The sequence below is a fragment of the Kogia breviceps genome, chromosome 11, assembly GCF_026419965.1.
Source record: "Kogia breviceps isolate mKogBre1 chromosome 11, mKogBre1 haplotype 1, whole genome shotgun sequence".
Lineage (NCBI taxonomy): Eukaryota > Metazoa > Chordata > Mammalia > Artiodactyla > Physeteridae > Kogia > Kogia breviceps.
In genome coordinates this window covers 3,597,092-3,611,270 of record NC_081320.1, presented here as the reverse complement: position 1 = coordinate 3,611,270, position 14,179 = coordinate 3,597,092, and the positions used below count along the sequence as shown (strand labels likewise).

At 37.9% G+C, this 14,179-nt stretch overlaps 1 protein-coding gene across 2 annotated transcripts in view; it reads left to right on the top strand.

Annotated features, from left to right (window-relative positions):
* LOC136792062 (uncharacterized) overlaps nt 1-14,179 on the top strand; it is a 45,808-nt gene that overhangs the window by 17,370 nt on the left and 14,259 nt on the right. The window contains exon 2 of one of the 2 annotated variants that reach the window (XM_067006885.1): nt 13,598-13,692. In XM_067006885.1, the coding sequence (XP_066862986.1) occupies nt 13,624-13,692 (69 nt within the window). In that variant the 5' untranslated portion in view covers nt 13,598-13,623. Of the gene's footprint in view, nt 1-13,054; nt 13,693-14,179 lie in introns of those variants that run through there. The other variant, XM_067006884.1, reaches the window with a different exon arrangement.

Genomic DNA, 14,179 nt, shown 5'->3' with positions numbered 1-14,179 from the left:
AAAATTGATTTAGACATAAAATGAAGAGAAGAACTTTAACTTTGTATTTGCAAATTAGCTCATGCTTCTCCCAAATCATTTGGTTTTTATTTTGGCTTTTTAATATACAGCATAAAACCTTTTAGACCTCTACAAGAATTGTGGTTTAGACTAAAAGAAATACTTTATGATGTTGTCTGTGTAAAGATGGAAAATAATACTTTATTACAGATGTTGTGGTTGTGTCCCAAATTCCCAAATCAATGTCATTTTTGTTAGAAGTGGTCGATCTTATTCACACAATAAAATAACTCATTTGATTATTCCCGGTAATGTTCTTATATACATATTATGGGCCAGACTCTGCTCTTTTACAGGCAGGAATTCCTCCTGACTTCAATACTTTAAATTGAATCTGACTGATTTCTAATTGACTTTAAGGGAGGGTGTGTGTGTGTGTGTGTGTGTGTGTACACACCTGTGTATGTGATATGTTTCCATGTGTTCAAAGCCTGGCTTTAGACATTTATATCAATTTATTTTAGAATTTTTTTAAAAAATAATAAGATCTTTTTACAGAGCTTTTCATTGTTAAGACATATTTTTTAACCAAAATTCCGGAACAGCTTTTATTTCACTTGTGAAAATAAAACAACTTCATTTATTTCACTGGGACGGACTATCACTTTAGATAAAAATATACCTAAAATTTTAGAGGATGTCTTACAAGTTGACAGTGTATCAGTTAGTTATTGCGGCTTTGCAAGGCATCACAAATCTTAGTGACCTAATACAACAATGACTTATAAGTCTTCATGATTTGGCGGATGGGCAATTGTGACGTTTCCCTGCCTTCAGTTGGACGTCAGCTTGGCTTAAAGGTTCAGGATGGCCTCACTCAATGCCTGACAGCTGGTGCAGGCTGTTCTGCTCTCCATGTGCCTGCTAGTCGCCCATAAGCTCACTAACCCTGTATGGCATATGCTGAACTAACCTTCCCAAGAGTGTCCAAGCAGAAGCTGCAAGGCCTCTCAAAGTCTCGACCCCAGAACTCACACAACGTTAGTTTAATGACTTTCTATTGTTAGAACAAGGGAAAAGGACAGCCAGGATTCAATGGGAGAGCAAGTAGCAACATCCGGGGGTGTGTACACAGGGAGAGGTGCCTCGATGGAGACCTTATTTTATGGATATATCACCAGGAGTCTCAGAATTTGCAAGAGACGATAAAGGCCTTCTTCAGATTATTTTCTTTTCTAATTTCCTCCATTCTTTTCCTTAAGATGACGTGCTTTCATCACAACCAATCTTCCCTCACCTCACAAGATCAAGCATACTTCTTGCCCAGCCATCATTGCACTGTAGCTCATTATTCTGAGATGCTAAACAAAGGAAGCATATAAAATATTGTTGTCGGTGAAGTGGACTCCTTGGTAGTTTTGAATTTGGTCATATTACAGAGTGGAGAAAAAGGCATAGTAATTTTTTAAAGGATTTTTCTTGCATTTTTACCTGTGCTACTGTCAAAAAGTACATCGCTTTAAGGGGAGAGTCCTACAAGAGCTATGTAAATAGGCCTCTGAAGGAAATACTCCAGGGTGAACCGCCCACTTTAACTCATTGCAAAGCTGTATGCTTTGGCTGTCGGTCTTGTAATATGTTTATATCATTTTCATCAACTGTGTACTAAATAGATTTATAATGATAACTCCATCCAGAGAGACAATTATAAAATATAAATTGTTGTGGTCACCGAATTCTACTTTTAGAATTTCAATTACATACATTCTTTTATTGCAAGATTCCATGATCAATAAAAGATATCTAAGCCCCAAAATATATTACAGTAGGATAAACTTCTCTAACGAGAATGGAATGGAAATCAAATTCAAGAAGAGAAAGAAACATTATAAAATTCCTGACTATTCAATAACATCCTGTGCATATTGTTTTTGAATTTTGTTTCATTTATTTTTTTATACGGCAGGTTCTTATCAGTTATCCATTTTGTACATATTAGTGTATATATGTCAATCCCAATCTCTCAATTCATCATACCACCATCCCCGCATATATTTTTTTAAATGGATGATGGTCCAAAGGAAATCCCTATGGTATTTACATTTCATTGGATACATTTTAAAGAGCGGCGCAGCACTCTCATTTTTAAATGTCAGTATTTACAATAGACCAGAAATTACGTGCTTTGAAAATATTTAGATTGATGAGAAAATATTTTGCATATCTACTTGTGATATGCTAGAGCGTACACAGATTGTCCAAAATTGTAGGTGCTATGTGAATATCAAAAAAAAAAAAAAATCACACAGGGAGATCAGCTAGATGGTTTGTGACCACCTAGAGGGGTGGGATAGGGAGGGTAGGAGGGAGGGAGACGCAAGAGGGAAGAGATATGGGGACACATGTATATGTATAACTGATTCACTTTGTTGTAAAGGAGAAACTAACACACCATTGTAAAACAGTTATACTCCAATAAAGATGTTAAAAAAACAATGGAAAATCACTAATTTATAGTGCAGTCCTAACTCACTGTCCTAGACTTCAAGGCAAAACAAACATCCTCTTGGTTGTCTGGAGGAAGCTGAACAGGTAGTGAGATGCAGCTCAGGTTATCACTAATGTCACAGGGCTTAAGCCATGCTTAATATGAGTACTCTCTAAGGGTGCCGGGCTGCATAAGAACCCCCATATCTAAGACTATTCAGCATAGTAACATCATAATGAAAAGCAGGTTCACATTCATACTTGGGCTTTTCGTAGCTACCATTTAGATGGGATCCAAGGAGATTAATGGCTAACTTTTTTATAGTCATGGAATACTTTGAGGATCTACCAAAAAATGTGGATATTCTCATAATTTACACCACTCTCGCCCCACACCCACATAAAAGCGCATATGCACTCACCCACCTAAGTCTGCATAATAATTTCAGGGGTTTCTGGAGGTGATGCCCAGGTTTTCATGGATCAAATTTAAGCGCACCAGCTTTAAGGGGAAAGAATCACATCTTCCCCCTGCTTTGAAAGCCCCCCACGCTGTACATTATGGATGTTCAGTATTCAGCAAATATTTGTTAATGATGATATCAGATATTTGTCTTCCTTCACATTGCTTTTTGATGGTCATTTTCAAACAACCTAAACTCAGCATGAAAATATCATTTTGGAAGGGGATGAAAATTCCCGCTTTCAGCACACTTCTGAAAGCATTCTGTAATAGACCAGACTGCCTGAGCAAACACCTATCAGGCTGAGCCCTGTTCCATTCTGAGCACACCACGAACAGATTTTTGCTTTCATACTCCACATTTTCTTATCTCAACTCAGGATCAAACTTTCCATGAAGAATTTATTGTATGCAATTTAGTATTTCACATATTCTACTTTGAAACAATTTAACATCGTAACAATCAAAAATAGGACAATAAAGAAAATCACCTGTGTGGTTCTATTAACTTTCCTTCTCCCTTGCTTAGTTTCAGAGGTTGCCTCTGTCTCGAGTTTTATTCATTAAAATGCAAATCTTAATTGTGACTATGGGAGGTGCCTGCTAGTTAAGCTTTTCCCTATTCCTTGAGGAAAGAAAAGTATCATATGAGTTATAGATTTGCTAATGTTAGTACTTAAGTGTCCAAAAGTATCAAGATATAAATTACTTTAAACACTATATTTTTCTTAATTTTAATATCCTGAGGACCACTAGGTATACAGCTAATATAAAAGCAGTGTATTTTCTGGAATAAGTACAAAATGATTTTTTAAAATATTTTACGGTTTTGTTTCCACGTACAGACCTCCAGATAGTCCAATTCACACAAAATAGTATTTTTTGAAGCAGATTGAACAAATCTTTTAAACATACATTGCTATTTCCACCTGACAGGCTGTGGGTCTGTCATTTACACCCCTTTAACAGAGAAAGTTCAAGGATTCCTCACGTACTTATGTGATAAGTAAAGGCTGAATCCCAACCCATTGGTTGGTTTAGCTACAATTATATTCCATTTATTTTAGGTGACGACCTAAGAAAATAAGAGCTAAGCTGGGCTGACTGCTGTGAAATGCAAAATACAAACCTATATGAGATTAATAGCGAACATTTATCGAGTGCCTAACACGTGCTGCGCCCTGTTTTAAGGACTGGCATCTTACTTAGTCCGCATAAGGAACCTATGTGGTAGGTATTATTATCCCATTTCACAGATATATGGACTGGGGCTCAGGGAAAGCAACTTCTTCCAATCACACAGCAACAGATGGAATCGGGTTTCAGATGCACGGGGTCTGGCTCTAGACCAGTTGGTATTTAAATATAAATAGAGAGTAATTAAAATTAAAGAAAATTTAAAATTTGGTTTCTCAGTTTCACAAGCCAAATCTGCTCTAGATTACTCTGCTTTATCAACCACTAGAAAAAATTAAATTGCAGTTTTATTTTAACCACAGATGACTTTATAAACGATAACCACATTATTAAATTTGCTGATTATTCTCTCTTGTTGACAACAATTAATATTTCTCACTACATCACCATTACCCAGGCAAAATGTTTTCATTGACAAAACCTAAGTGGCGACCACCACATCCTACACACAGACACTGAATAACGCCTGAAGTCTCATGGAAATGTGCCGAAACAATTAACCAGATTAAAAGCGCTGTCAACTCCTGTCTCACCGAGGAAAGATGGCTCGTAAGAGAGTGTGAAGGGATTACAAAATTACAATTAAGAAATTGTAAAAAAACTAAAATTTCTGCTTACATTTTAATGCTTAAATAGCAGTTGGAACATTGGGGCTTCAGCTTATAAATACAATAATATCATGACAGTTTTTTGAAAACACACTTGACATTACATATATTTAAGTGAAAACTGAAAATTAGAGGATACATTTCAAAGCTTGGGAGACGGAAATAAAAATTTTTATAGCAAATTAGGAATTACCAATCATTTCAATATTTCAACTATTTCAATGAATATTTCAAATATTTCAATAAATATTTCAAATGATTTCAATTATTTCAATATTCTTTATTTTATTAAAGATTGAACAGTGAAATTCACTTAAATTACAAAATCTCCAGAGGAGTTAGAAGGCTGTTTAGTTGAAATGCAACGTTGAGGGAAAAAATGGCAATTTTATTTACCCATAATTGTGCTAAAATACATTTCAAAATAGAGTGAGCTAAAATTTTAAATGGCGATATAATCCCTGTGTGAGGTTGTCATGCAGTAATTTACACTGTTAGGGAAACTTACTATCTGTGCAAGTTTCCTAAGGTCAATCTGCCCTCCCAGTTCTAGCTTTAAATCTAAATTAAGCGCTTCACCGGTTGTATTTGAATCTCCATTATGACATGCAACGTACAACGTTTTTCCTAACGAAGTTGGTCCACTATACCTGGTAGGTCTACCTATATTTGGGTCAGAGGATTTCCGAATGGGTATTAATGTCAGAGCTCTCCGGACAGGGCTTTCCTTCCTTCCTTCCTATCTTGTTAGCAATAATGAAAGCTCTGTGGGCCTCTGGCTAGTTGGAGTGTTTAGGAGAGAAAAATGTGTCCTATCGTCTCTGAGACATTTAATAGTTTCTTGACTAATACAGAAGGAAAGGTTAAGCAGTAAGCTCAGGATGCCAGTTGTGAAGATCTCGTCTCTGCAGTCCTATCTGACTTTTCCCCCGTCTTCCCTCTCCCAAGTGTCTGGACCTGCAGGTGTAGCCCTAGCTCCTCCTGGAGCCTCTGGCCAGCATCTGGGAGCTCACGTAGCCACCCCTGCTTGACGTGGTCCAGGTGAGACAAGGGCTCGTGCTGAATGAGAACCTGAAAGATGCTGCTCCTACTGTGAGTCTTCGGGGTTTCATAAACAAGTGCCCTTTGTTGTTGCCGCTGTTTTATAAATGTCAAGAAAGCACATTTTAACGTGTTGAGTTTTATTATAACCTGAAATACATGATCAAGAGGAAAAATTCTGGCTGATCGTTCTGTCTCTGTTAACTTCCAAAGATAAATGCTTAAGGGAAAGAAAAAACAATACGAGAATTATTGTATTCTGAAATTTAAATCACAAAGTAAGGTGAGAATTGACACAGACTACGTGATTTTTCACATTATCTGAAAGCTTATACTTCAGGTCAGTTTTAGACAGGGCGATAGTGGTCTCCATTCCTCAAAACCTTAGCCTAAAACTCTTCTGTTTATCTGGAATTTTTGCCAAGTTTCTCCATAAAGTATAAATACATCAGTGCATGGTCTCAAGGACTGATGGTATCCAGGTCTCCAATTAAAAACTCCACCTACCAGGAACAGACACTGAATCTGTTTAGGGCAAATTAATGATGAGTTAATTTTGGCTTTTGCATTTTTATATATTTATACAGAAATAACCTTAAAATTGGACTATTACTACAGCTCTATAGTAAAAGACTACATTAGTCTGTCGAATATACAAAAAGTAAAGTAATATATATATATATTATAGTAATATATAGATATATATTTTATATATATAGATATATATTTTTTTTTTTTAAATTTTTGTGGTACACGGGCATCTCCCCGGACCGGGGCACGAACCCACATCCCCCGCATCGGCAGGCGGACTCCCAACCACTGCGCCACCAGGGAAGCCCTAAAGTAATATATTTTATTCTTCACGTTTCCATTTCCTGTTGTTAGAAATAAGAACTTTTTCTTTACTATTGAGGTATTATTGTTCCATTGATGGAACAATAATAGTTATTTAGTTTTTACCTCTGAACGTCCTGTCCTATGTTACTTTTTTAAATCATGTACTTATATACACCAAAATAGTATGAAAACTAAAAAAAAAAAAATCTTAAATTATTTAATAATTTATGACATTAATTTTAGCTTCATTATTGTTGGTATAGTGAAATTAAAATGATTACATAAACTGATAATTTCATCTCATTTATACCAAAGAATTAGTTCATTTGTAATTTTAAATTGTGTTTGAGGGAAATTAGGAAATATTTTAAAATTCACATAGACTCCAAAATTTTCAAGCTTATAAATTCAGACAGTCTCACTTGAATCCTCAAATATCTTAATTTGCTTTGAAGAGAAAGTATTTTTTCTTTCATTCATATAATTCAAAACAGCTAAACAGATTCTACTTCAACAATTTAAATGATTCACATGTGTGAACAAATATGGAAAATCTAAGCCCCAAACAAAATTGCAGACTTAAATTATAACGATAATTTAAAATGTGTGTAATATAATTATAGTATAGGGTCTGCTATAATGAGCTCGGCGATACTATATCTATATCAAATGTGTTAGGACGGTGATATTAGATATGGCTTTCTCTGAGCATTTTTTTACACATTTCTGAATTATGATACCTGTGCCAGAATCAGCCTACTGTATCAAGGATTTTTTGGAAGGAGAAACGAATTTTTTAAATTGTCAAAACATGATAGAGCAAACTTCCATTTTCCACATAGGATGTACTAAAATATGAATATCAACTATATGTGAATTTTAAGTGTATAAAGATAGTCGTGTATTCATTTTGAAGTATCTCTAAAAGAAAGTTAAAGATATGTAAATTGATAATTCAGATTCAATAACTTTGCATAATCAAAGAAAATTGGAGACATATTAACTGAACTTTTTATACAAAAATATTTTCTTAAACATATAAGAAATATATCAAATCACAATTCAGACCCTCTTTTGACAATCACAGCTTTGTTAATGATTAAATTAATACTGTATTGTTAGCTTGACAAATATGCACCATCACATCACAAAAAAGTTTAGTGTGGTAACAGAAAGCTACTATGTAGGCAGTAATGTTTATAGTGAGCAGTTCTATGACAAAACACAAGAGGAATTATTCTTTTTGTTGTCTGATAGGTAAGTACAGCTTAAATTTAAAAGTCATTAATTCCAGATTGAAGCAGAAAAGTAATGCAGTTATTGTCTTGAACAGTGATGGACAGTGCACCGTGAACTCAAGGAACAAATATAGCGTAATATAAATTGTTTATATCCAAATAGTCACCCATCCATCCATCCATCCAACCCGCTGTCCATCTAGCCATCAACCAACCACTGAACAAAGAGCTGTCGGAAATGAATAACTACAGCGCACAAAACCCTGGTGCCAGTAAGATATGGTGGGTATAGCTTATCCCCTAGTGGTGAGATATGCAGGAAATTAAAATACAGACTCTGGTGAAATAGTGCTAAATACGTAGAATTTTTCCCGTGGTGGCCCTTTGAAAGAGGTGACAAATTCAAACTGAGTCAGCAGAGGAGGTTTCCCAAAGGAGAGCAGAAATGAGTCTTGGTGGGTCAAGTTCGGTACCATGAGTAACAGGCTAGCTCCAGAGGTCACCTTATTGTTCTATCAGTTCCTAGCACAGATGAAACAGGCGGTTGGGTGTCTGTAAATATTGACGCCATAACTAAGGAGAGGAGAGCTGTCCAGGCTGAGAGGAGGCACATGAGGCTGAGTCCGGGAAGGAGCTACAGGTGTGTCTGTGACGTGCAGAGCTGAGCGTTATAGTGGGAGGCACGCGGCACACACTAAGAGCCAGATGGTGAGTCATATGGAAATTATGAAAACTGATGAGATAACATCTCCTCTGCTTTGAACTCTGCTGAAAAAGACAAGATTATGTTTAGACACTGAGACCTGAGTCAATAAAAGAGCAGAAAGATCCGTCCAAAGACGGGAGCACGAGGTCTTTAAATCAAGCATATTTCACGATCGCTTTTCTCCACAGTGCAAAGGAATCTTGGCTTTTCAGAAGTAACTGTTGTACGGAAATAAACTGCCCTCTTCGGAGCAAGGAGCATTTTCCTCGTACTTGTAGCAGCCTTTTCATAAGGACTCGATTCTGGATAAACAAACAGCAGCCTAAGTTGCTCTATATTATTTACTGCTCCGTTCTCTGTAGGAGGTTCCCCTCTGCTTCGCTCGAAGGCTGCCGGGGGTCCAGGGCCTGGCTGCCAGGTGTGGAACTTGACGGATGAGGGCACCGTAACCTGCTGACCCCACCCCCAGCCCTGGTTTCCGGGCTGCCTTTTTATCTCTGCTTTTGCCTTCTCTTTCACTCCTTCTCTCTAAAAAGCCGGAGGAGCCCTGGGCCCTTGGCTTGCGGTCTACTGTCCCCATGCCCTGCCCTGGGTGGGCTTCTTGGCTTGCCCCTTCATGTGCTTGTTGACCCTGACTTTGGATTCTGATTCAAGTTGAGGTGATGCCTCCTCTCTAGTTGCTGATTGTGGCTGGATTTTGGAACGACATGTCACCCTTCATTTACCTTTATCAAACATTCTGATGTGGGCTTTCTGACATTGCCTCCCCACCTGGGATGCTGACTCTGAAGTGCAGACTCAAAAGGCTTCCAGGTTTTCTTTCTTTATTTATTTATTTACTTAGATGTTGCACAATGGCTTTCATGCCTAAGAAAGGTAATCCCTGCTCTCTAGCAATTCACTGACAAAGATGCACATGCTACACCTCTCCGCCTCACGGGACTTCAGTGTACCTGCTGGGCTGGGTAGAAATGAGTACATTCAGCTTCTAAGCATGGCCCCATCTGTAGTGGGCAGGCAGGCCCTCCTCTACGTCCAAAAGAAGCTTGAGCTGGTCCTTTAAAAACTGCGTTTTACATCAAAGCAAGTGTGCTTAAAATCAGATTACCTTTTCTTGTAAAAAAAAAAAAAAAAAAAACAATGATATTTCTTAAAATCCTTACAAAGAATCAAGAGCAAATAGTTCTTTTCCTAGTCTGTCTCCCTGCAATTTTGGATTGTACAGATTAGAGTGAAGTTATGTATAAACACAAGCTTAGACTACTTCCCAGCAGAAAATTCTTTCTAAAAGCTGCCGCTGCTTGTGGTGAGAAATATGTGAAATAACTCTTTTACAAAGTAATAGAAGTTTTAAGTCAAATTATGCTAATTTTTATAAAAATAGATACAAATGAAGGGGGGTAATAAGATGCAATATGAATCATGCTCAATCTTCTTAGACTGCCCTTATGGATGAAAAAAAAATTTTTTTCTAGTTCGGAGATGGAAAAAAATTATATGTTAAGTGATTTCCCAATTGCCAGTTGACTCATTAATACACATTCAAGAAATTCATACACTAACAAAATTACTTCTCTTCCATTTTTCCAAGACTTTCAAACAAAAATTAATTTACCCTTCTATCAATAGTATATGATCTTTTGCTGTAGTCACTATATTCTGTGGGCACAAAAGCCCCTCACGTAGAATAAACCGTATAGACCACAGTTATTGCATAAATAATCCAGAGTTTTGCAGGGATTTTGAGGTGTTTTGGAAGCATGAATACATTTTTTTTCTTTCATATCAGTTCTCCATAGTCAACTAGTTAACTCCTGCTGTATCTTTAAATGGGTCTTAAAATGTCAAATGACCCTCATGTCTCTTCCGAAACATTTAAAGGAAGTTTTTCCACATCCAACTGTCCCTTCCATCTTAGAGACAGTTTTAAAGTTTCTAAATGCTGATCTATCTTTTCACTACTGTTACTACCAGCTCTATCACCATCATATTATGTGGGACTATAATTGACTTGCTTGAAGAATGGTAATTAAATGCCAAAATAAATCAGAGGCAAATAAATTCTGTGGGACAAAATGCATAGCAAGTGTTTATCAAATTGACTTTCGTCTCCTTTTCCTTAATACTATATGTGTGCTGGGTATCTCTCTTCCTTCCTTCCTTTCTTCTTTACTTTCTTTTGCTTTTTTTTTTTCTGTTCTGTCTTGCATCCTTTCATTGTCCCCCTGCCTTTCTTTTTCTTTTATTTATTCTTTGCCTCTGCTGTCCTTCGTTTCAAATCCGGGCTCCTGATGCTTCCAATATCAGAGCTGCCCATAAGCAGCACTGACTCTGCCTTCTTCCAACGTGATTTGAGAGAACAGATAATAAATCTCAGAAAAGACAGAGGAAAAGATGGTTGAGATTGTTTATTTCCTCCTTAGGCTATTTTGTTGTAGTTGTTTTGTGCACTGAGAGTCTCATGGTGCTGCTAAAACTTACAGAGGGTCAAAGATGCAGGACTAGCCACTGAGTCGATTCTTGAAGCTGTTGACAACTAAAAATAAACGTTAAGAATTCTTTGGGGATCAATAGTTTCCTAATAGCTTCTTAGGCAGATTTCAAAGCCCTCAAGTGACAACACTGAATGAGGTGACCTAGGAGGTCATCTTTCTGCATATTTTTATATTAAACCCTCCACTGGTACCAACCATCTGTCTTGTGCCTATTTGGTTGAAGTTGGTGCCATAGTCCATTGCATAAGTGCTTCCAAGTTCTCTCCAGCCGGAGTCCTCCCACCTCTGCGAGCCCTTGACCTCCTTAACAGACACTGGGCCTCCTGCCATGGGTGCAACTGTGTGCCTGTACATGTGGCCAAACAAGCCTGGCTCTCGAATTTATGTAGACAAATTCACAGTGTTGTTTGGTTGTGATTTATGATTTGTTTCTGAAATTGCAAAACCACTTTGATGTGAACTGCTGTTCTCTGAACCCCCTCCAGACGTGTTTAAAACGCCAGATTTGTCAAGCAAAAAAAAATTTTTTAAATAATAGTAAAGGTTAATATTAAGGAAAGAGAGTTCATCAGGACTTTGGGTTTGGCAAACTATCTTGGACTGTCTTGCAAATTTTTTTGGTTTGGCAAAGGTTTGTTTGGCCAAGAATTTCTCTCTTAATTTTTAAACCCTTGAGTATTGCAGGGGAAACTTAATCCATATGTTTCTGGTTCATTGCCTCTTAAATCCTCAAAATGTTGTTTTCCAAAGGCTTTCTAGTGCTTACAGAGGTTTATCAGACGCTATACCAGTTCTCAAAAGTGTTTTTTACCTCAACTTGTGGATCCCACTGGACATGAACTCAAACTCCTAGAGTTTGGTTCTAAATTTAACATCAAGAAAGACTGACTGAGACCCGAAGCAGCCCAGCTGCAGTGAGTCCTTCGAAAAGCACTACATTATTGGAAGAACACATGTGTTGAATGGAACGTACAAATAAAAGCGCACCAAAAAAGCGAAGTTTGAGGGATTGATGGCAAGCCTTGCAAGGAATGACTGTTGTATACATTTCTATTTGACTAGCTTTCCTTTTCTTGTTAATTTCCCCAGCCACTCCTCCTTGGTGCCCCAGCCCCATTGTGTCCTAAGTACTCCATTTCATATATACAAAAAGGAAAAAATATTAAGAAGCGTTCTAATAATCACGAGAGCGAAAAGGATAAGGAAAAAGGCATAAGAACTTATTGTCTAGAATGCATCTTGTAATTTCCATAATTAACTACAAAAATTCACTCCCTGCCAGTATATTTGATTTAACATCCTCCAGAGTGTAAGGTTACATGGAATAAATAGCTAATTGGGTTAATTTAATAGCAGGTTAAATCTTTCTTTTATTTTGTCTAAAAGGCACATTAAAATAGTGCGATTTTCAAGTGGTCTTGGAAGTCTAAAGTAGAGTTTCTTGATAAAAAAAATATATAGCTTTCCCACTGCTGGGTTTATAGTGGGAGCTGCTGGCAGGCTTCCAGTTCACCGCATGAAAATCTAAGCTCCCTGTATAAGTGCAGAATTTAGTGTTGGGTCTTAAGGTTTTGTTTGGCATCTTGCCAAAGATGTTATGCGTTTAGCTGGGAAAATTGCCTGGAAGTTAATTGAGAGGAAAACACTAATATACAACCTCCCCCCTCAAGAAAAAAAAAAAGCCATGGATAGGCATACAGTGCTGTTCATTGATAAGATTTGTATGTATATAATAGAGACTTATAGTAAAGTTGATCCCAAGATTGCTTAAGATGGATTTTCACCGATTATCCACCCAACATCTATCTGTTCCTTGGTGAACGTCCAGAGTCTCCCTAGGATCAGAATTTCCCCACAACGCCTCACCACTAGAGGTATGGGGGTCGTTGAAGTCCCTTTAAAAATGTTACTAACGGATGGGTGATTATTCCAGCATTCAGGAGAGGATGTATATTCATTCCACCTCTTAATGAAATGTTTTTAAAGGGACATTTTAATGCAGGACCTCAGTCTCTTCCTTCCAGATGAGACAAGTGGAATTGGCTTTGGATCCCCTTCACCCCCCGGACGACCACCAGTGCCTGTTTCACCCATCGGGTCTGGTCTCTTCAGAGCTAACGGAGCCCTTCTTAATCAAGACTTTATGACATTTATTTTGTCAACAGTCTCAGGACCTGAGTTTTGCTACCCCCGGCAGCTAGCTTGTGCTTTCTCCCTCGTGCTTTTTAATTCACTGTTCCCTTTTAATCAGTGATCTTTTCCCATTCGTGGCACGCCCCGCAACTTTAATATTTTTTTTTTCCTGACTAATAATTACGACAGAGAACTGCAGGAGTTTCCAGGGAGTTAACAGCCATATTTCCTTCTTTAAAATGAAAGTACAGAGTGTTAGTTGTAGATGTCTATTGATTGTTATTAGCAGATTAAATTTATCTGGGAGACCCCACTCATACCATCATGCCGCGTGAGTGATTAAGTCACGGCTCCCAGCCCCTTCCCACCATCCCTACCTTCCTCCCTTCCAGGCTCCCTCTAAGCCTTGGATAGAAAAATGACACTTCTCAAAACCGGAGTCCAGCCTGAAGCTAGGAAACCTTGCTCTTCAATGACAGAGCTCACAGTAAGTGGACTTCTTGCTCACTTTCAGAGCATTTCTTGACGGTTCTCACCGTGGTCTTGGAGACAGAGCTTGAAGGGGAAGGGCAGGAAAGACAGAGGAACAAAGCTGAGAGGGGGGTGCGCTTCAGGCTGGAGAGAGAGGGAAAAGTGATCCTTTAATTGAGTGTTCTTTTGTACCTGGACTGTATCTTTTTGATGTGTTAGGGCAGGAGCAAAGCAGAAACAATGAAAGTTTGCTACTGTATGAATTCCCTCTCCTTCCCCTTAATCCTGTCCTTATTGGGGCCTTGGGTGGAAAGCTGATAATTTTGGTGAGACCTAAAAGAAAGGCCATGGCTTGAATTCCTGCCACCATCCCCTTGATAATGAACAGCCCTAATGAATGCGGGTAAGTGGTAGGAATCTGTGACCAGCTGCATCGGGGCAGGTAATACAGCTCAGATTTAATTGGGAGCAGGTATTGGAAGGCTGTATTACTTTAATTGGTG